This window comes from Microtus pennsylvanicus, chromosome 3 (assembly GCF_037038515.1).
Source record: "Microtus pennsylvanicus isolate mMicPen1 chromosome 3, mMicPen1.hap1, whole genome shotgun sequence".
NCBI lineage: Eukaryota > Metazoa > Chordata > Mammalia > Rodentia > Cricetidae > Microtus > Microtus pennsylvanicus.
In genome coordinates, this window is record NC_134581.1 from 55,572,248 (window position 1) to 55,592,096 (window position 19,849).

At 45.0% G+C, this 19,849-nt stretch overlaps 1 protein-coding gene across 6 annotated transcripts in view; it reads right to left on the minus strand.

Moving 5' to 3' along the window:
• Positions 1 to 5,999, minus strand: part of Dpp8 (dipeptidyl peptidase 8) — a 53,085-nt gene extending 47,086 nt beyond the window's left edge. Inside the window, exons 1-4 of one of the 6 annotated variants that reach the window (XM_075965491.1) lie at positions 5,859 to 5,999; positions 3,430 to 3,560; positions 2,974 to 3,033; positions 1,208 to 1,480 (exon numbers count right to left, since the gene is read on the minus strand). In XM_075965491.1, the coding sequence (XP_075821606.1) occupies positions 1,208 to 1,480; positions 2,974 to 3,033; positions 3,430 to 3,445 (349 nt within the window). In that variant the 5' untranslated portion in view covers positions 3,446 to 3,560; positions 5,859 to 5,999. Of the gene's footprint in view, positions 1 to 1,207; positions 1,481 to 2,973; positions 3,034 to 3,429; positions 3,561 to 5,554 lie in introns of all 6 variants that reach the window. The other 5 variants (XM_075965492.1, XM_075965493.1, XM_075965495.1 and 2 more) reach the window with 5 other exon arrangements.
• Between the last annotated feature and the right edge of the window lie 13,850 nt (positions 6,000 to 19,849).

Here is a 19,849-nt window from a genome sequence, read left to right on the forward strand (position 1 = left end):
CAATTCCCCAGGGCTGGAGAGATGGCTCAGAGGTTAAGAGCATTGCCTGCTCTTCCAAAGGTCCTGAGTTCAATTCCCAGCAACCACATGATGGCTCACAACCATCTGTAATGAGGTCTGGTGCCCTCTTCTGGCCTGCAGGCATACACACAGACAGAATATTGTATACACAATAAATAAATATTTAAGAAAAAAAAAAAACAACTCCCCAGATGTCAGAGAAAAATGCCGTGATATTAAAGCTTTCTTTTATGACTTTTATTTGTATGTGTATGAGCATGTACATGTACACTCATGCATGCACGTATACATAAATATGTACGTGTGTAGGAGCTCAGTGAGATCCTGGAGCTGAGACACCTAATGATGTGGGTACTATGACCTGAACCTGGGTTCTACAGAAGAGCAGGATGTACTCCTAACATTACCTAACTCAGATAACCGAGTCCTCTCTCCAGCCTTGATAGTGAGATCTTAGTTCATCCAAAGACAAAACCTTTCTTTTCTTTTTCTGTTTTGATTTTTTTCTAGACAGGGTTTCTCTATAACTTTGGAGCCTGTCCTGGAACTAGCTCTTGAAGACCAGGCTGGCCTCAAACTCACAGAGATCCTCCTGCCTCTGCCTTCTGAGCGCTGGGATTAAAGGTGTGCACCGCCACCACCTGGCTAAAGACAAAACTTATTAAAGCATATAAAACAATATAAGAATTAAGATAATTTGTTATCTTATTTTGTTGTTAGTGTCAGTAAATTACAGGATGAGATTTCAGTATGACTTTAGATTAGAAAATTTCTTCTTTTTAATCCCAGCACTCAGGAGGCAGAGGCAGGTGGATCTCTGTGAGTTCGGGGCCAGCCTAGTCTACAAGAGCTAGTTCCAGGACAGGCTCCAAAGCTACAGAGAAAGCCTGTCTCAACCACCCCCTCAATGGGTTCCTACTGGATGTGGTAGTGCACATCTGTTATGTCAATGCACAAGAAGAGACTGAAGCAGGAGCCTGTGTGCCTGGAGCCAGTCCCACCATGCTCGAGTTTCTTCCTGTAGTGCTTACAGGCACCGATGGCATTCCCTTTGCCCTGAGTCTACAGCGGGTTCCTTTTGTGCTTCCTTCCCCTCAGGGGGCACACCCCAAAGTATTAAAAGGAGTTTTGGAAAAAAAAAGAAAGAAAGAAAAACTCCTCTCCCAAAGTGCAATTTCACACTCACCAAGATAATAGACCCTGTCTGAGTGAGGGCTGTCTGGATCCGTCCTCTTTACAAACATAAAATCGTGTGGGGCCTTAGCCATCATGTAGCCATGATATTTTCTGGTATCAGCAAGCAGCTTTTTTAGCTGACTCCAAGAATATCGTTCGACATAAAATGGCTCCAGTTTAGGTCGATCCTGTGATTCAATAGTTCCCTCCTCACACTCTGCAGTTTCAAATATCTCAACACCCAGCTGTTCTGTTTCCATTGCTGCTGCCATGTTGCATTTTCCTGGATAAACAAGGCACAAGAAGCTGTTCATATATTATCATATCACAATGATAGGGCCAAAAAACCAAATAAATAAACAAACCAACCAATGACAGGCCTTACAACACAGCTGCAATGAAACCCAATAAGAAAAGCAATAGTGGTGTCCTCCACCCCCACCTGTGCTCCGTTCCAAAAAGATTTAAAAAAAAAAAAAATTCAGGTCATGTCAATTTCATAGTGACTATAAATCCCTCCGGGAACTTTTATAAAAGGCTCTCCTTTGAGGTATCTCTTGCCAAAATTCCTTTTCCTTTCCCACACTGGAAGGAAGCAGGCCATGTGCCAAGTTGGCTGCTACATTCCACCCCAAAGCATGTCAATACTGAAGCTATGTGCCAAGGTAGGTAAGTGTTTTTGCATTTTAAAAAGTAACACTTCTATCAAATGCTGATCACTGTTTCTAAAATGTAATAAATTAGAATAGTAACAACATTGTTACAAACATTGAATTTATAACTAGGGCAGTAACCTAAAAAATACATTGTTTTCTCTTGCAGAGAAGGGCTCCAAACAACTAAACACTTACAACCTCCTGCTCTTCTCTAGACACTATCAAGTACCAGTGGTACTCAGGGTTTTACTGATAACTACAAGACTAGTTTTTCTCATTATGTAACTTCTATACTGTTCAAAAAAAAAAATACTATCTTTAAATGGCTTTAGTTAGTTAAAGTAGTTAATGAAGAAAGCATATGGTGTTCACATCAGCATTTTATAAGTCTGAACTCAATTTACCACTTTAACACCATAATTACTTAATAGCTTTGAGAACTTATTGTACTTACTGTACAAACCCAGAAGATATACTTTCCCCCTTGATTTTTTCCTGATATTTCAACTAACATGAGCAAAGTATTAGAGAAAAATAACCACAACAAAAAGCTATGATAGAACCCTGTAGCGATGTAGCTTAGTGGTGGCTTCAATTCCAGTTCCACAAAAGAAAACAAACTACTTATGTAACCACGTTTCACGTAATCATTAACTACTTCTCCAATAATCAATACATGGCTATGTATTTAAGATGATGTCTTTTTTTAAAGCTCAGCTTTGCAGGTTAACATTAATTCATGCTCAGTTATCTGCAATCTAACAAGTTACTGGAAGGTGTGGGCTGTGAGTCAGTCCACCTAATTTGCTTTACTGGTATGTGAAAGTGCTGAACTGTGCACAGGGAACAGGGTATCATTTTCCTTGTTACAGTGCACAATACTGTTACTTCTAACGTGACACTGACAAACTAGAGAAGTCCAAATACTGGTTGTATCACTGCCATCATTGGCATCCAAGCTTCCACTAACTAAAATCAGGCAGAGAACTGAGCACCACTGTGCAAGTGGTGGCTGCTGGCCCACCTGAAAGCTAGGAGAGGCCTATTTTCAATCAAGTGTGTCAAAGGACCTAGTTTTCTGATGGAGCAAGGGACTAAAATTAGAAGACTCTATACTAACCTGACTCAGTTCTCTCACATGTGAAATCCCATCTCCACTCCATCCCTTTCAAGTACAAGGCTGAGGAACAGAAGAGAGCCGCTCAGAACAGACTTCCAGAGCCTTACTGCTCAGCTGGAGTCATTACCAACTTTAGAATCCTTCTTCGTAAAAACTCCCATCAGTTTCTATTTAAAAACTGAGACTTTCTGAATGGACTGTGCTATTTGTTTCCAGACATATACACATTGTATAGTTCAAATGACATTCTGCCACTCTGTTCACACTACATATTTATTCTGCCCTTTCTACAAAAGATAGCGTGCAATTTACACAAATGTGTAACTAATTTCCATAATTCCCTGACAGTCTATATACAAATACATTCTCAAACAGGGTCCTATTCATTCCCGGCTCAGTGCATACATTTCACTGCTCCACCAACCTCTTCACCTGTGGACCTTCCCTGGTGCCTACCTGATTGTATTTTCATCTGCTCAGATCTCTACTTTCAAAGAGATCATTTTCACCTGGCTCTTTAAGCACAGAGCTCTCCGTTCATCCTGATCTCTTCTCACAGGAATCTTTCCTTTTCTCACCATCCAATCCTGTTTACCAGATAAGAGATTGTTGGTCATTAAAATGGACCATATATGGCCAAGAAATAAGCCTAAAAACCCCAAAATATTAACTGATAGACTTCCTTTTAGTGTAATATGTAATGCCTGAATTATTTTGGATCATCAAAACTGTGTTTGTGTGTGGATAGGTAGAAAGAGGGGAGAGGGAGAGAGAGAGAGAGAGAGAGAGAGAGAGAGAGAGCGCACGAGCGAGCTTTTTTTCTTTTTGGATAGGTTTTGCAAATCCCAGGCAGGTTTGGATTCTCAGTCTTCCTGCTTCTGCCTCCTGAGTGCTGAAATTACAGGCCTTTGCTAATAAGAAGCCCAGTCCTAAAATTACTTTTTCCAGAAATGTATGGCTCAAATTGAGGAGTTAAGTCCTAACAATTATGTAAATCTTGACATCCAGATACATTAAAGGGAAAATTTTAGAAGGGCTTGAAAAAATTGCAAAAGTGGACTAGAGATGACTCAGGGGTTAAGAGCAAGTAAGTAATGCTATTGCAGAGACTCCAAGTATGGTTCCCTGCATCCACTTCCGGCTGCTCAGACCCACTGCTAAGACAAGTTCTAAGGGGGACTCCAACACCGGTGGTCTCTACAGAACCTGTCCTCACAGGTACATACCCTCACACATACACAATTGGAAATAAAATAGATGTGAGGTCCCAGTTGTAACACCTTGAGAGTGGCAGATGCAATTTATTTCTAGGGCCAGGAAACTGATTTAAAGAGTAAAAAGCACTTGTAGCAGAAGCCTAAGGATCCCTTAAAGCCAAAAAAGTGTTGGCATATCTGTAAACCCAGCATCCCTAATGCACCAAGGAAGGCATAGATGGAATGGGCCAAAGTTCGAGGGTCAGCTAGACTGGAGTATGCAGCAATTGAAAGTGACTCAACAAAGGGTAGTTGGGGAGAACTGACTCTCAAAAGTTATCCTCCGACTTCCACTTGATCCCCAAGACGTGTGTGTAGAGCCGCGAGCGCACACGAGCACACACACACAAAGATATAATTTATTTCTATGCACCTATGTTTCTTTTACATGATTTCATATTGAATTGGTGAGAAAATAAATTCAATACAATAAAAATGTGCATTATGCGCTTTTTTTTTGAAAGAAGGAACTTGAATTTAATCATCTAAATTGTGTTCATTTGTCTGTTTGCAGACAGGGTCACTCTGTAGCCAAAGCTGGCCTTGAACTCAAGACCTTCTTGCCTCAGTCTCCTAAATACTGGGGTTACAGGTATGCACACCACCATACCCAGCTAGAATTCTTGGCAAGATAAAGGATGCCCTATTCATTATTAGTGCATTCCATTTCTGCCTTCTTTTTCTTGACATATTACTGAGAATAAGTGAGATGGGGAGCTTTTCTGGACAAACAATCACTAAGACGGTTGATAATCTAGCTTAGAAAAAAATTTGTGTGTATGTGATCACATCGTATTTGTTACCAGTTTAGACTCCGAGCTCCCTATTCCACACAGGAGATGGAAAGGTGAGAAAAGCTATGTGGCCAAAGGAGGGCAAAAAAAACCTGGACAGCAGTAACAGGCTAAGATTCAAGACACCTTCTCAAAGCGCAAAGCCCCTCACTCTGAGAATATGTTGGGTTAAAAAGGGCTTTGAGATTCTTGGGGTGTGGTCCACTGATGCGGCATCCTATAGTTTTTATGGTAAGGGCTCATCAGTCATCTAAACTCTGCACACCTCACTTGAAAGCTATGAATGAGGAAGGAGAAGAGGTGTGGTAGGGAATGTGGCAAGAACGACAGTCTGAACACTAAGGCTTAAAGAGGATGAGCAAGCTGGACAGGAAGGGCAAGAACCCTACTGCGAATGGATGGGTGGAACAGAATGGCAGCGAGAGAGTGAGCGCGGAGGAATGAATCTAGAGTGAAGCAGGAGAGAGGAAGGAACACCGGCTGGGGAAAAGCAGCGAGTCCGAAGGTGAATCCCATCCGCCACTGGCGGACCTCAGGCGAACCCCTTCGCCTTTGCAGACTTCCGTTTCCTCCTCCGTAAGCCCGGACCTTCCCCTGCATCCCAACCCGAGCCAGGCTCTATCAAGATAACGGACGTGCGAGTCCGAGCGGGCAGCAGCCAGCGTTCAGGAGCGGCTAGCGAACGTTGGCGACCTCGCCATCCGAGTCTGTGCTTCCTCTTCCGGCCAGCGGGGCCCAGCCACCCGCTCTGCCCCACGGGAGTGGCCTGAGGGCGGCCGACCGGAGTACCGCGGCCTCGCGGGCGCAGGGGAGGGAGAGCGGGCGGATACTGCACCTTCCCCCGGGCCCGCCCGGACCGTCCCGACGCGCTATGGAGCGGGCCTACGCCGCTTCATGCCGCGCCGCCTCCGCTCCCGTCCGGGCCACAGCAGCTTCCTATGCGGCGGCACCGGCGGCACCCAGGCAGCGAACGAAGAGACTTAAAGGCGGCGGCGATCGAGACGGCGGCAGAGGCCTCGGCACTTCCGGTTCCTGGAGCCCCGCCCTCCGACAGGGAAAGGCTAGCGGCCGGACCAAGAAGGACGTCTCTCGCCACTGCGCACGACCATGCCCCACAGCGCCGCCAAGCTGCCGGAGGAGGCGCGCCAAGTAGATTTGTTAAAAGTTCTGAGAGGAGGGCTGGAGAGATGGCTCAGTGGTTAAGAGCATTGCCTGCTCTTCCAAAGGTCCTGAGTTCAATTCCCGGCAACCACATGGTGGCTCACAACCATCTGTAATGACGTCTGATGCCCTCTTCTGGCCTGCACACACACACACAGACAGAATATTGTATACATAATAAATAAATATTAAAAAAAAAGTTCTGAGAGGAATCAATAAGTATTCACTCCACCACACCGTCAATGTGTCTACAATGCCTACTTAAAATAGATAAACTCCCTGTTCAGCAGAGACAGGAGCCCGAGTTCAATCTCTAGGACCCACAAGGTTTTGGAAGAACACCGGCTCCCTCAGGCTCTCATCCAACATTTACATAGCGCGCTCTCTTTCTGTCTTTCTCTGTCCCCACCCCCTTGCATTAAAGCAGGAAGCCAAAAAGGCAAAAATTTTGAGATGACAGAGGCCATGGCTTTGGCGATAGCAGCATTACATAGTAATGATGGAAAGAAACCTGACTTTAGATAGAGAAATTTGTCTTCAGTGTAAAAGATCTTCAGTAGGCCACCCAGCCTTTGTTAGGCCAGGGTCCACTCTGTAAAATAAGCACAACAGCATGTCACTTAGTTGCAATGAAAGAGGACAATGTCTATGACACTGATACATTAGAAATGGAGAAATAAGGCTCAAGGGTGGCTGTTATAGTTGGAGGCCGATTCCTTGACCCATAATTTCTTTCCTAATCTATGCTATATATTAGCTAAGAGGAGCGATAGTGTAAGGCTAGCTGGGAAAGGAGGAGGAGGAGATGAGGTCAGCGGAGAAGCTAAGCCCCTCCCCCGTCTCCGTTACTATGGTGTGTGGGAGTTGTGAGGCACTGGGATTACTGTAATGGCACCAATGATTCACAGGCACCATGTCATGCACATTGTAAGGTTAAATGAGTCTCCACTCCAGTTTTTGACATTGAGTTCCCTGAAAGAAAGGACAGTGGTTTTCTCGAATGCCTTAGGAAGCTTCTGACCTGAGAGCAGGTGTTAAGACATCAATCACACACCCCATTCATTATGGAAATGCTGTGAACAAGCTTGTGTTTGCTTCACACTCATGGACTCTCTCCTATGTGCTGACACTATTCTAAAATGTGGGCCCACAAAGAGTGAGGGGAAAGGACAAAGTTCCCGACTTTTGTGCAGTTTGCATCCTCAATGAATTAGAAGACAGGCCTGGTAAAACAGGCTGCAATCCCAGTGCTCAGGAAGTCGAGGCAGGAGGAGCGTAAGTTCAAGACCTGTCTGGGCGACTTAGTAAGGAAGAGTTAACTCTTAGTTTTCAATTTATTTTCTCTCTTCTAGACCCTGGTTAAGAGGAACAAGAAAACCCTCAGTTGGCTAGGAATGTAGCTCAGTGGTAGAGGGTGTGTTTAGCATCAGGGTGTGCTGGCTTGCACCTGTAGCTCAGCACTTGGGAAACTAGGCGGGAGGACTGACCTGAGATGGAGGCCGGCCTGGTTTATACCGTGAGTGCTAGACCAGAAAAGCCTGCTGCAGAGGGAGACACTGTCTCAAGCTCCTCTTCCTCTTAGGCATGTAAACACACCTCCAATTCTGATGAAGCTGTAGGGCATTGTCTTTAGTACAACATCTTGGCAACATCACTGGCACCCACACAGCTACAGAGCAAAGGGCCTTGCCAGAACTTATCTGGATCTTAGAAGAGAGGGTAGGAGGTTCGGGAGGCGGTCTTGGCAGTTTCCCCTGGGAAAACGCTCACAGGAGACTTCTCCCTGCAGTTTCCTATGGCCTATGTGGCTTTCGCCCACTTGCCAAAAATATAAAAATGTCTTGTGCAGTCTAGAATCGGCTGTTCAGGGGAGGGGTCCCATAGCCACGCCTCCCTTTTGTGCAGTCTAGAACTGGCTGTTCAGGGGAGGGGGTCCCATAACACGCCTCCCTTTTGTGCAGTCTAGAACTGGCTGTTCAGGGGAGGGGTCCCATAGCCACACCTCCCTTTTGTGCAGTCTAGAACTGGCTGTTCAGGGGAGGGGTCCCATAGCCACGCCTCCCTTTTGTGCAGTCTAGAATCGGCTGTTCAGGGGAGGGGTCCCATAGCCACGCCTCCCTTTTGTTTCAGCGTTGTCTTTTTCACTGCACAGGTCAAGAACCCTGAGAAGTGGGCTGGAGAGATGGCTCAGTGGATAAGAGCATTGACTGTTCTTCCAGAAGACCTGAGTTCAATTCCCAGCAACCACATGGTGGCTCACAACCATCTGTAATGAGATTTGGTGCCCATTTCTGGCCTGCAGGCATACATGGAGGCAGAATGTTGTATACATAATAAATAAATAAAACCTAAAAAAAAAAGAAAAAGAACCCTGAGAAGTACCAGGTATGGTGGCCCACACCTTTCGTACCAGTACTCAGGAGGCAGAGACAGGAGGATCTAGGTGAGGCCAGCCTGGTCTACAGAGTGAGTTCCAGGACACGCAGGGCTACACAGAGAAACCCTGTCTCAAAAAACAAAAAACAAACAACCCCCACAAAAAAAGAACAACAACAACAAAAAAAAAAAAACCTTTGTGCACCCTTCATCTGAACACGTCTGAACATGTGAGTGAGAGGCCAGATCTGAAAGTATCTTGTCTATTGGCCAAGAAGGTCTGGCCTTGCCAAGTCTTGCTATATGTGTTGACAAAGCTTATCTGGCTTTATGCTGCCCTAAAACTTTGGCACTGAGCAGGAAAACTCAAGTTCTCTAGAGCATGGAGCATGGATGAACACAGCAGGGAATGGAGGCAGAAGAGATGGCTCAGCAGTTACCAACACTTGATGCTTTTGCAGAGGACCTGGGTTGGGTTCCCAGAACCCACACGATGGCTCATGTAACTCCAGTTCCAGGGGCTCTGATGACCTCTTCTGGCCTCTGTGGGCACCAGAGACTCACCTAGTGCATAGACATACACGCAGATAAACTCATACACATAAAATAAAAATAAACAAATCTTCTAAAAAAATCTTTAAAGATAGCAGAACAGGACCAGTACTGGTCCATTCCTGGCAGATGGAGGTAAACCACCACCTAGAGGGAAAGTGTAAATGGTCAGAATTGAGAGCGTTCCTGTGGGATCTGGGCTACATCCTGGAGCCAGTGCCTGTCTGACATACTGGGTCTATAGTCTAGACTCTGACAACCTTTTATTCTGGGCCTCTACTAGAGACCAAGAGTAAGGAACCAGACTCCTGTAGTGGGGCAGACCTGGCTTCACATCCAGGTTCTTCTCCCTGTAACAGTGATGTCGACCCTTCTCGATTTTCTCTCCCTCAATTGTAAAATGAGAACAGTGCCACCGCTCAGATGGCCATCACGGAGTGAAATAATACACTGAGAGAATTAGAAATGCTTGTGCACAATAGGCATTCCATGTGTCTTCTGATTTATTAATGCGAGTGATGTGATACAGGACAAGCCTTTCCTCTCAGACAGGGAAAGCACAGAGCCAGTCTTGGGGCCTGAACCATCCTCTTTGGACAAGACCCTTATGGATCTTGTTCGTGTGTGTGCATACACTCATCTATCTTCTAATATATATGTTTATATACACATATATATAAAATCAATATCTACTCTACCCGCTCATCTTCTATCATTCATTTGCCTACCCACCTACTATCTATCATATACCTATTGAACTATCTGTTTATCATCTATTTATCTGATTATTGTTTATTGATTTATTATCTATCTAAAACCCAGACTCACAGAACCAAGGAATTAGAAGTGATTTAAGAGATTATTCTACTTACTTCTTGTTTTCTCTTTTGGTTTGGTTTGGTTTGGCTTTGGGGATTGAATGAGAGGCTTCACACTTGCCTGACAAGCATACTTCCATCAAGCCATACCTCCAGCCCCTGCACTTACTTCTTTATTTCCCAGAGAAGGAGAGTGATGTGATCTGCCTAAAGTCAGAAACCCACTTATTGGTAATTTTCAGGTAGAACTCCCAAAATTAATCTACAAGGTGCAATGATCTCATGAGCTGGGGAGTTAAGTTAGTTGGTAAAGTGGGTGCCATGCAAGCCTGGTGACCTGAGTTTGACCCATAATAACCAATCTTCGGCAGCACACATTTAGTCCCAGCACTGGTGAAACAGAGATAGGAGGATCCCTTGGGCTCCCTTTCCAGACAGGGTAGTTGAATCAGCAAGCTTCAGGCTCACTGGGAGATTGCGTTGCAAAATTAATTAACTAGTTCATTAATTCATTTGGTGGAGAACAACCGTGGAAGATGCCCAATATCTACATCTGGCTTTCACATGCATGCATACATATACATGTGCATGCACACTAAACACACATGTTGCATACACAGTCACGTGAACACATACATACTATACTGATTTTTTTCCTAGATACAGAACTTGACCAAGGCCAATGCAAAAATAAAACCTTGGGAACCGAGAGGCTTGCTAATAGGTCAGCAGGCAATCTGTCCAACATCAAGCATCAGTCTCCCGTTGTAGAATATTATCTTAAGGTGTATTACATTTGTTTATGCTCTGGAGCACTTGTTTTAGTGATGCAAAGATATGTTGCATTCTTTTATTTTGCATTTTTTTTAACTCTGTAAGGCTGTGTTACTTTTCCTGTCTAGAACCCCTGATGATTTAATAAGGAGCTGAACGACCAAAAGCAAAGCAGGAGAAAGGATACGCGGGGCTGGCAGGTGGAGAGAATAAATAGGAGGAAACATCTGGGAGGAAGGGGCAAGACAGCAAGGAGAGGAGGAGGAAGAGTGAAAGGAAGAGACAGAAGAAAAGGAAAAAGCCCAGAGGCAAAAAGTAGTCAGTTAAGATAAAGAAAAATGGCTAGAAAAAAGCAAGTTAAAGCCGGGCATTTATAAGAAAGAATAAGACTCTGTGTGTGATTTATTTGGGAGCTGGGTGGTGGGGTCCCCCAAAAGTGCCAAAAGAGCAAAGAGTAAAAGGAGTTTAAAAAAAAACCAATAACAACAGTCTCTCAGTTTGACTAAAATCTAAACACAACTTCCAGACGTAATTAAAAGACATATCAATAGCCCTGTTAATCTACCTTTTGTTTCATATTTACATTTTATATGCGGGCAGAGGAACATTTTCAAGCCACGTGTATTTAATTTTCTTAGTTTTTCTATAACTCAACCTGGACTTACGTGACTCACTCATGTAGCAGCAGAAAGCATAAATTTGGTCACTCATAGGTGAACCCTGTGTCATGTACATTATATTGGTAAATCGTCACCTGCTACTTGAGTTCCCTGAGAAGCTGACTCAGGAAGCAGGGTTTCCCCTTCCCATTTCAGAGCCTAACAAGATTCTCTCAGTTCCTTGTCTGGGGATGGGCTGGCCTCTCTGACTCTGTTCTCTATGGATCAACGAGCTTACTCCTGAGCTGTTTTGCCCTTCCAGATAGTTTGTCTTACATGTGAAGTTGAATTCAGTAAAAGGAGAATTTGGCATCTCTGCCCTCAGGTCCACCATTAGGACTCCAAGAGAGCAATGGCTGCCTCCTACTAGATCTCCAAACTGCAAGGGACACACGCTCCTGTTGTAGTTTCCTTTCCCGCTGTGATAAATATTCTGACAAAGGCTACTTAGGAGACAAAGGGTTTGTCTCAGCTCCAATTCTAGGCTGCAGTCATTGTAGTAGCAAAGTCAGGAACTGGAAGCAGCCTGTCCCTTCCCAGCCAAGTCAAGAGCAGAGGGGGAATGGACGCCTGCCTCACGCTCAGCTGGTCCTGTCCTCTTCACACTGTCCAGGACCCAGCCTGATGTGGGAGTGTCATATATCAATCTGTTGATTTCACTGGCTAAGCAATAAAGAAACTGCTAGGCCCATTGGATAGGCCCACCGTGAGGTGGGTGGAGTAAACAGAACAGAACGCTGGGAGGAAGAGGAAGTGAGGTCAGACTCGACAGCTCTCCTCTCCGGAGCAGATGCTTCAGAGAGACCCCATGCTACCTGCTCCAGGGAAGACGCACGCTATGAAGCTCCGACCCAGGATGGACTTAGGCTAGAATCTTCCCGGTAAGTGCACCTAGGGGCGCTACACAGATGATTAGAAATGGGCTAAATTAATATGTGAGAATTAGCCTAGAAGAGGCTAGATAGGAATGGGCCAAAGCAGTGTTTAAAAGAATACAGTGTCTGTGTAATTTTTTCGGGGCATAAGCTAGCCGGGCAGGCGGCTTGGGGTGTTGGGGATGCAGCCCCACCGCAGCCACCCTCGCTCCATATTACTACACCAGCCCACGATGGTGTTGCCCAAATTCAGGGTGGGGCTTCCCACCACAGTTAACCCAGTCAGGAAAATCCCCACAGCTATCACCCACAGTCTAACAAAATCTAGAAAATTCTGCATTGAGACTCCCTTTCCCAGTGATTCTCAATTGTGTCAAGTGGACAGTAAAGCTAAGCATCACAGTTGTACAGGAAGAAAAATAAACCAAAAGTTACTTTCCAGTATCTTGCCTCTGTACAATGTCAATAGCATTAAAATTTTTAACAAGTCATAAACACCTTCAGTGTTGCTAGTTTTGAATTCTACTATGGCTTTCTGCTATGTTAGAGTACCACAACTGAACTGGTCATTTTTTTTTTACCTTGAATGGTGTTTATAGGCATTAGTGCATCTTTCTTCCTTGAAACTATTTTCTTAGACTAAAATCTACAAAAGGTAAACCACTAGGCTGAACAGTAGAAATATTCTGTTTGTCTCATTATATATTGCAATGCTGCTTTGCAAAATGGCTCTGTAAATTTAGATTTCCCTTAGTTACATTAAGCATGGGTGTGCCAATTTCACCAAAGCTTTTCTAGCACTGGGTACTACTACCATCGACAGTCCCTTCTTCTTTTCATCTGCCAGTAATCTCCAAAAAGCATGTTCTAAGCCTTTCCTTTCAGAAAGACATCATACTGGATGTTTTCCAATGCCAAAGCAGGGCATCTAGTGGAGGAAATGACCATAGCCAGGCAACACACACACTGAGAGCTGGCAACTATAGGAAACAGTGGCCAGGTTCGGAGCATAGCATGCACCAAATGCAATAACAAAACATGGGCTTTCTCCTGCTTTTCTTTTTATAGTTGTGTACTGACATATATTCAAGAAACACTGATGAGGCCTGAGAGATGGCTCGGTTTAGAAGAACCTGCTGTGTAAGCATGGATACCTGAGTTTGGACTTCTGGTACCTGTAAAAGTAAGGTGCAGTGGTTCCTATCTGCAAACCTGGTGCTGAGCCAGCGCATGTAGGCAGATCACCGGAGCTTACTGACCAGGCAACATAATGAAATCCATGAGCTCCACATTCAATGAGAGACCCTGTTTCAAAAGATAAGGTGGAGAATGGCTGAGGACAACACTTATGTCAACTTTTCGCCTCCACATGCATGTATACACATACTCACATATACCCTCCATATTCCCCCCACATATGCATAACATACATGAATACACATACACACCAGCTTTAAGGTATAAAAAGGTATATGGTAGATGGGTGGTGGCGGCGCACTCCTTTAATCCCAGCACTTGAAAGGAAGAGGCAGGTGGATTTCTATGAGTCAAAGGCCAGCCTGGTTTTATATATTGAGTTCCAGGACAACCAGGGCTATGCAGAGAAACCCTGTTCTGAAAAACCAAAGGGGGGAAAAAGGTATGTGGTGAAATGTTTTCTCTTAGCCTAGTCCACTAGGCATTCAGTTTCCTTCTCGCCCCAAACTGATTGCTTTCATGTATATTCTTTTTTTAAAAATATTTATTTATTATGTATACAATATTCTGTCTGTGTGTATGTCTGCAGGCCAGAAGAGGGCACCAGACCTCATTACAGATGGTTGTGAGCCACTATGTGGTTGCTGGGAATTGAACTCAGGACCTTTAGAAGAGCAGGCAATGCTCTTAACCAGTGAGCCATCTCTCCAGCCCTTTCATGTATATTCTTTTTTTGTTGTTGTTTTTTTTTGGTTTTTCGAGACAGGGTTTCTCTGTGGCTTTGGAGCCTGTCCTGGAACTAGCTCTGTAGACCAGGCTGGTCTCGAACTCACAGAGATCCGCCTGCCTCTGCCTCCCGAGTGCTGGGATTAAAGGCATGCGCCACCATCGCCCGGCCTCATGTATATTCTTATAGTAATGTTTTAAGATATGCAAACAGGGGGGCTGGAGAGATGGCTCAGTGGTTAAGAGCATTGCCTGCTCTTCCAAAGGTCCTGAGTTCAATTCCCGGCAACCACATGGTGGCTCACAACCATCTGTAATGAGGTCTGGTGCCCTCTTCTGGCCTGCAGACATACACACAGACAGAATATTGTATACATAATAAATAAATATTAAAAAAAAAGATATGCAAACAGATGCATGCATTTTACTATGCATTTTACTCCTCCTCGTACTGCTGTTGCACTATTTATGCATGAACATTTGCCAAGTGTCTGTGTTTGGCAATCACATGAGCAGATAAGAGAACCAGGATTATCAGGTGGGAAGGAGAGAATATGAGGAAAAAGTCACACCCCACATGCATGGCTGGTATGGAAGGAGGCCCTTAGTGCAGGTGGGGACAACTGTGATTTCCTTTGGACTGTAATTGATAAACTGATCTTTCTGCTAAAGACTTGATGCAGTACTCACATATCCATATGTGAGTGGGCCACTAGCCCTGGGTTCTATGGTTTTGTGGAGTCAAGCTAGGGCTTTGCGTATGCCGGACAAGTGAGCTACATCCCCATCTTCACCTCTCCTTAAAGACCTTCAAGCATTAGAAGAGTCTATAAAAAGGTGAACTTCAAGACCAGTCAGTATCTCTTGCCAACAACAGGAAAGTAGGCTTAGGCCCTGACATAGCCTTCACTAGTGTCAAGGACAAAATAAAAGCTTCCTGCAGTAGCAATGACTGATCTCTGAGCAGGGAGACCTGGGCCAAACAGGGATAAGAAGGTTGTGTCTAGAGGACACTCAAACAATCTTTTTCATTTGACTGACATTATCTCAAAACTTTTAGCCTCATCCCTCCTCAGCTTGGCACTGCCTTCTTATCCCCCTCACCCCACCCTACCTCCTTGCCCTTGATAGCTACCCTTGGTGTTGCTCTCTCCTCTGATTTCTTTTCCTTTGTTTGTCTGTTTCTTTGCTCTGGATGGCCTTGAACTCAGAATGTAACCAAGGATGACTTTAAAATTCTGAGCATCCCAAGTGCTGAGATTACATGTGTTTGCTACTCCTCCTCATTTATGTGGTACTAGGGGTCAAATTCAGGTCAACGCATGCCAGGCAAAGATTCTACCAATCAAGCTAGAGTTCTCTCTACTAAGCACTCTCTCTGATCTCTTGAATTTTCTGGAAAGATGGGTCCATACTGTAATGGTTTAGATAAAGTGGCACAATTCCCCAAGGGGCAGCAGCAGGCCACAAGACGCAGCTGGGTCCTACCACCCGAGGCCTCTGTGGGTCCCAGGCAGGTGGGAGGCAGCAGGTGAGAGACCTTGGAGGGTTTGCTGGGGCATCTGGTCCCACAAGGAGCTGCCGTGGCAGGTGAGATGGATAGATCCCATGCAGAGAAAATGGGTATGGTGAGTCACGGCACCAATGGAAAGGTTAAGATAAACTGTGGGTGGGAGACCTTAGCAGGTCAGCGGAGCAGCTGGTCCCACAAGGAGCAGCAGTGGGTGAGAGACAGACAGATGCCATACAGAGAAAGTGGGTATAGTTTATTTAGTGGGTTATGGAGGGGAAAGGGGAAGGGGGAAGGGGAGAATGGGGAAGAAGAGAGGCACAGAGAAAGATGGAGGGGGGAGGAGAGAAAGAGAACAGAAGATACATCTTCAGGAGGAAGATGGAAAGAGAGAGAGGGCAGGCTGGAGGAGGCGGGATATCTGCTTCCCTCAGCGGAAGGGGAGGGGTTGGAAGAGGGCGGGGCTTGTCTCTTAAAGGGTACACAGGTAATAGACCAGGCCAGCAGATTAACACAAACTATGTTGTGAGGCGGCCTGCTGCAACAATACTAGATCTGCTTCTTTGCAGAAAAACTTAGAAACAGATGCCAATACCGCAAGAGCCGGGGTTGCAGCAGAGTGCCTGTCTCATGTGCACATGGGCCCTTGGGACTGACCTCAGCACTGCTGAGGTGTAGATGTAGACATGGGAATGATAAGAAGACTGAGAGGAGGAGAAAAATTGAAGAGCAGTATATCCGAGTCTCTTATCAGATGGACACAGAAATTCTGGCCCAGAGGTTATGTTACAGTATAACAGTGGTGGCCAACTCAGGATGACTCTGTGTGTTCCATCCATCCGAGCTTATAAAGTAGCTAAAACAAAATGCATTTCATGTTTCAGCAACTTTCACCTTATAGGAAGAGTTCAGCAAATAAGTCTCAGGTTTTAAATACGCTAGATTGAAAGGATTTCAATAAGTTTATAATCGACAAACTTATTGAAAATACCAAAAAATATGTAACAGGATTTCCAAACATTGGCAGTAAATGTAAACTTATTGAAGCTCCGTAAAACTGCTCATCAGTGTCTGTTAAAGCTTACTTTTTACTTGTGACCTAGTAATTCCCATCCTAAGTGTTAGGTATATTTCTTAAGATGACCCTCTCCACTAATGCAAATAATTCCAATCAGACCAAATTAGACCAAATAAAAGATTCCCACGTTTAATGCAAAGCTCCTAAACAGCCTGTGGGAGTGGTCCTGACCCTCCCTGGGGAGGGGTCCGTGCTTGGCAGGCTTTCCCGGAGGTGGAGTCTGGACCAAGGCAACTCCCAGGGGGAGTGGGCTTGAAATGGAGCTTTCTGCTCCAAGGATGGGTGGCAGGGGCTGGGGTGGTACTTTCACCCACACACTAAGTATTTACCCAAGAGAATTGTCTATAATCACTGAAGATAGGCACATAAGTGTTCACAGCAGTGTTATTTATAATAGCTAGAAACTAGAAACAGCACAGATGTCCATTAAGATGAGCACAGACCCTATCGTCCCAGCAGCAGGAATTCAGGATCAGCCTGGGAGCTGGGTGTGGCACACACTTTTAGTCACAGCGCTTGTGAGGCAGAGGCAGGCAGCTCTCTGAGTTTGAGACCAATCTGGAGTACATAGTGTTGTAATAGGAGCAGCAGGCTACTTTCCCGGCACCCGGCCGCCCGCACAGCTAGCTTTATACCCGAAATAATTACACGGACACTGTATTCTTTTAAACACTGCTTGGCCCATTTCTATCTAGCCTCTTCTAGGCTAACTCTCGCACCTGGACTAGCCCATTTCTAATAATCTGTGTAGCCCACGAGGTAGCTTACCAGAGAGATTCTAGCCTACGTCCATCCTGGGTCGGAGCTTCATCGCGTATGCCTCAGGGAGCAGAGCTATCTCTCTGCCCAGGAGAGGGGAGCATGGCGTCTCTGAGCTCACTTCCTCTTCCTCCCAGCATTCTGTTCTGTTTTCTCCTCCCACCTATGTTTTAACCTATCAGGGACAAGCAGTTTCTTTATTGCTTAACCAATGAAATCAACTGATTGATATATGACACTCCCAACGTTTGGTTTTAGGACCTCTCCTTCCCCCGCTTGGCTGCCGGCCGTGAGTTTGGTTTGGTGCCAGCCCCTCCCTTCCTCTTAACTGATGAGCCATCTCTTCAGCCTTAGTAAGGCTTATTTATTTATTTAATATAAGGCTGGGGCGGTAGAAAAAAGATTGCAGTACAAGCATTAGAACTGAATTTAGATCCCAGCTCCCATGTGATCCCAATGCTGGGGAGGCAGAAGAGGTTGGATCTCTGGGGCTTGCTGGTCAGCCAACCTAGCCCACTGCTCTTCTCCAGCTTCAAATGACCCTGTCTCAAAAACCAAAATGAATGGCACCTGAGAAGCAACATCCAAGGCTGGCCTCTGGCTTCTATATGCCCACAAGCAAATGTGCATCCCTACCTACACACTCATGTGTCCATCCCTGCAAACACACACACACACAGATGCATACACACATGAAAGGAGCCAAAAATACACAAAAGTATACACACCACAGGTTCCATTTCTATGAATGTCAAGATTAGACAAAAACTACTATGGTCATCTAGTTCTGGTTAGTAATTATTAAAAGAAGGGAAGTCATACTGATAAGAGGTCGCCTCTGGAAATTTGTTAGATCTTGATGTGGGTTATAATTACACAGGCATATATATATACATACATACATAGGAAGTCACTGTAAACTGAACATTGAAGATTGCTCATGTCTTTTTTTTAAAAATTGGGTTTTCAAGACATGGTTTCTTTGTAGGCCTGGCTGTCCTGGAACTTGAACTGTAGACCAGGCTGACCTTTAACTCACAGAGATCCACCTGCCTCCATCTCTTGAGTGCTGGGATTAAAGGCGTGTGTGCCACCACTGCCTGGCCCCAATACCTCATTTTAAGTCCAAGGCTCACAGGGTCACTGTTGTCCTTATCTTCTACCTGGCAGATTGCACTAACTGCCAACTGGGTTGCCAAATACCAGTTCCTTGGCACAGAGAGGTTCTTTCTGGGAATGTATTTTATGACCTCTAGTTTAATAAACTCTCGTGGTTCCTGTACGACTGTGGGGTGGAACCAAAGTACTTCTCCAAAGCAAACAAAGAGTTTCCTAATCTAATCTTTGTGCTTTTTTTACACTCGCCTTCACACACACACACACACACACACACACACACACACACACACACACCCTGTTCACTGACCCTTCCCCAGACAGCTTTTACTTTTGCTCCTACAGTTTGGCTCTCAAGGGTGCCCTGTCACAAGGTTACATAGCTGACCTAGGTTCTGTTCTGACTTCCTCCCTTTGTGAGTTCAGCAATTTGCATATTAACTTCTCTGTGTTTTGTGCTATCCACTCACTGAGCTAAATGTTTCCTGGGAACAAAGCTCAGATGGGACAGCAGCACTTCTGTGACAATGGAGGGCTGGGGAGATGACATTCAGCAGGTAAAATGCTTGCCACACAAGTATGAGAACACCAGCTTAATCCTCAGTGCCTAAAAGAGCCTGGCAAGGTGGATGCCCAGACAGGCAATCCTTGGGATTAGCTGATGAGCCAGCTTGGCAAGTCCTGAACCAATGAGAGACCCTGTCTCAAAAATGTGCAGCATGCAATGGATTCCAGCCCTTTGGAAGCAGGAGGATCAGAAGTTTACAGTAATCCTCCTCTCTGGAAGTTTGGAGGAGGGTCTGGGTTATAAGAAACACTGCCTGAAAACAGACAATGTGGGCATTCCTGAGGAATGTAGCTTGGGGTTGTCTTCTAGCTCAGTCGTGTGTGTGTGTGTGTGTGTGTGTGTGTGTGCGCACACACACACACACACACACACACACAAGGTGGGAGAGAGAAATGTTTTCTATTTTCTTATTGAAGATTTTGGATGCAGATGAGACATTCAAGAAATGTAGTTTTTTTTTTTTCTTTTGGTTTTTCGAGACAGGGTTTCTCTATGTAGCCCTAGCTGTCCTGAAACTAGTTCTTGTAGACCAGGCTGGCCTCGGACTCACAGAGATTCTCCTGCTCCTACCTCCCAAGAACTGGGATTAAAGGCATGAGACACTGCCAGGCCATTAGTGTTGCTTTTAGTTCAGGCTTTTCTTTTTTTCTCTCTCTC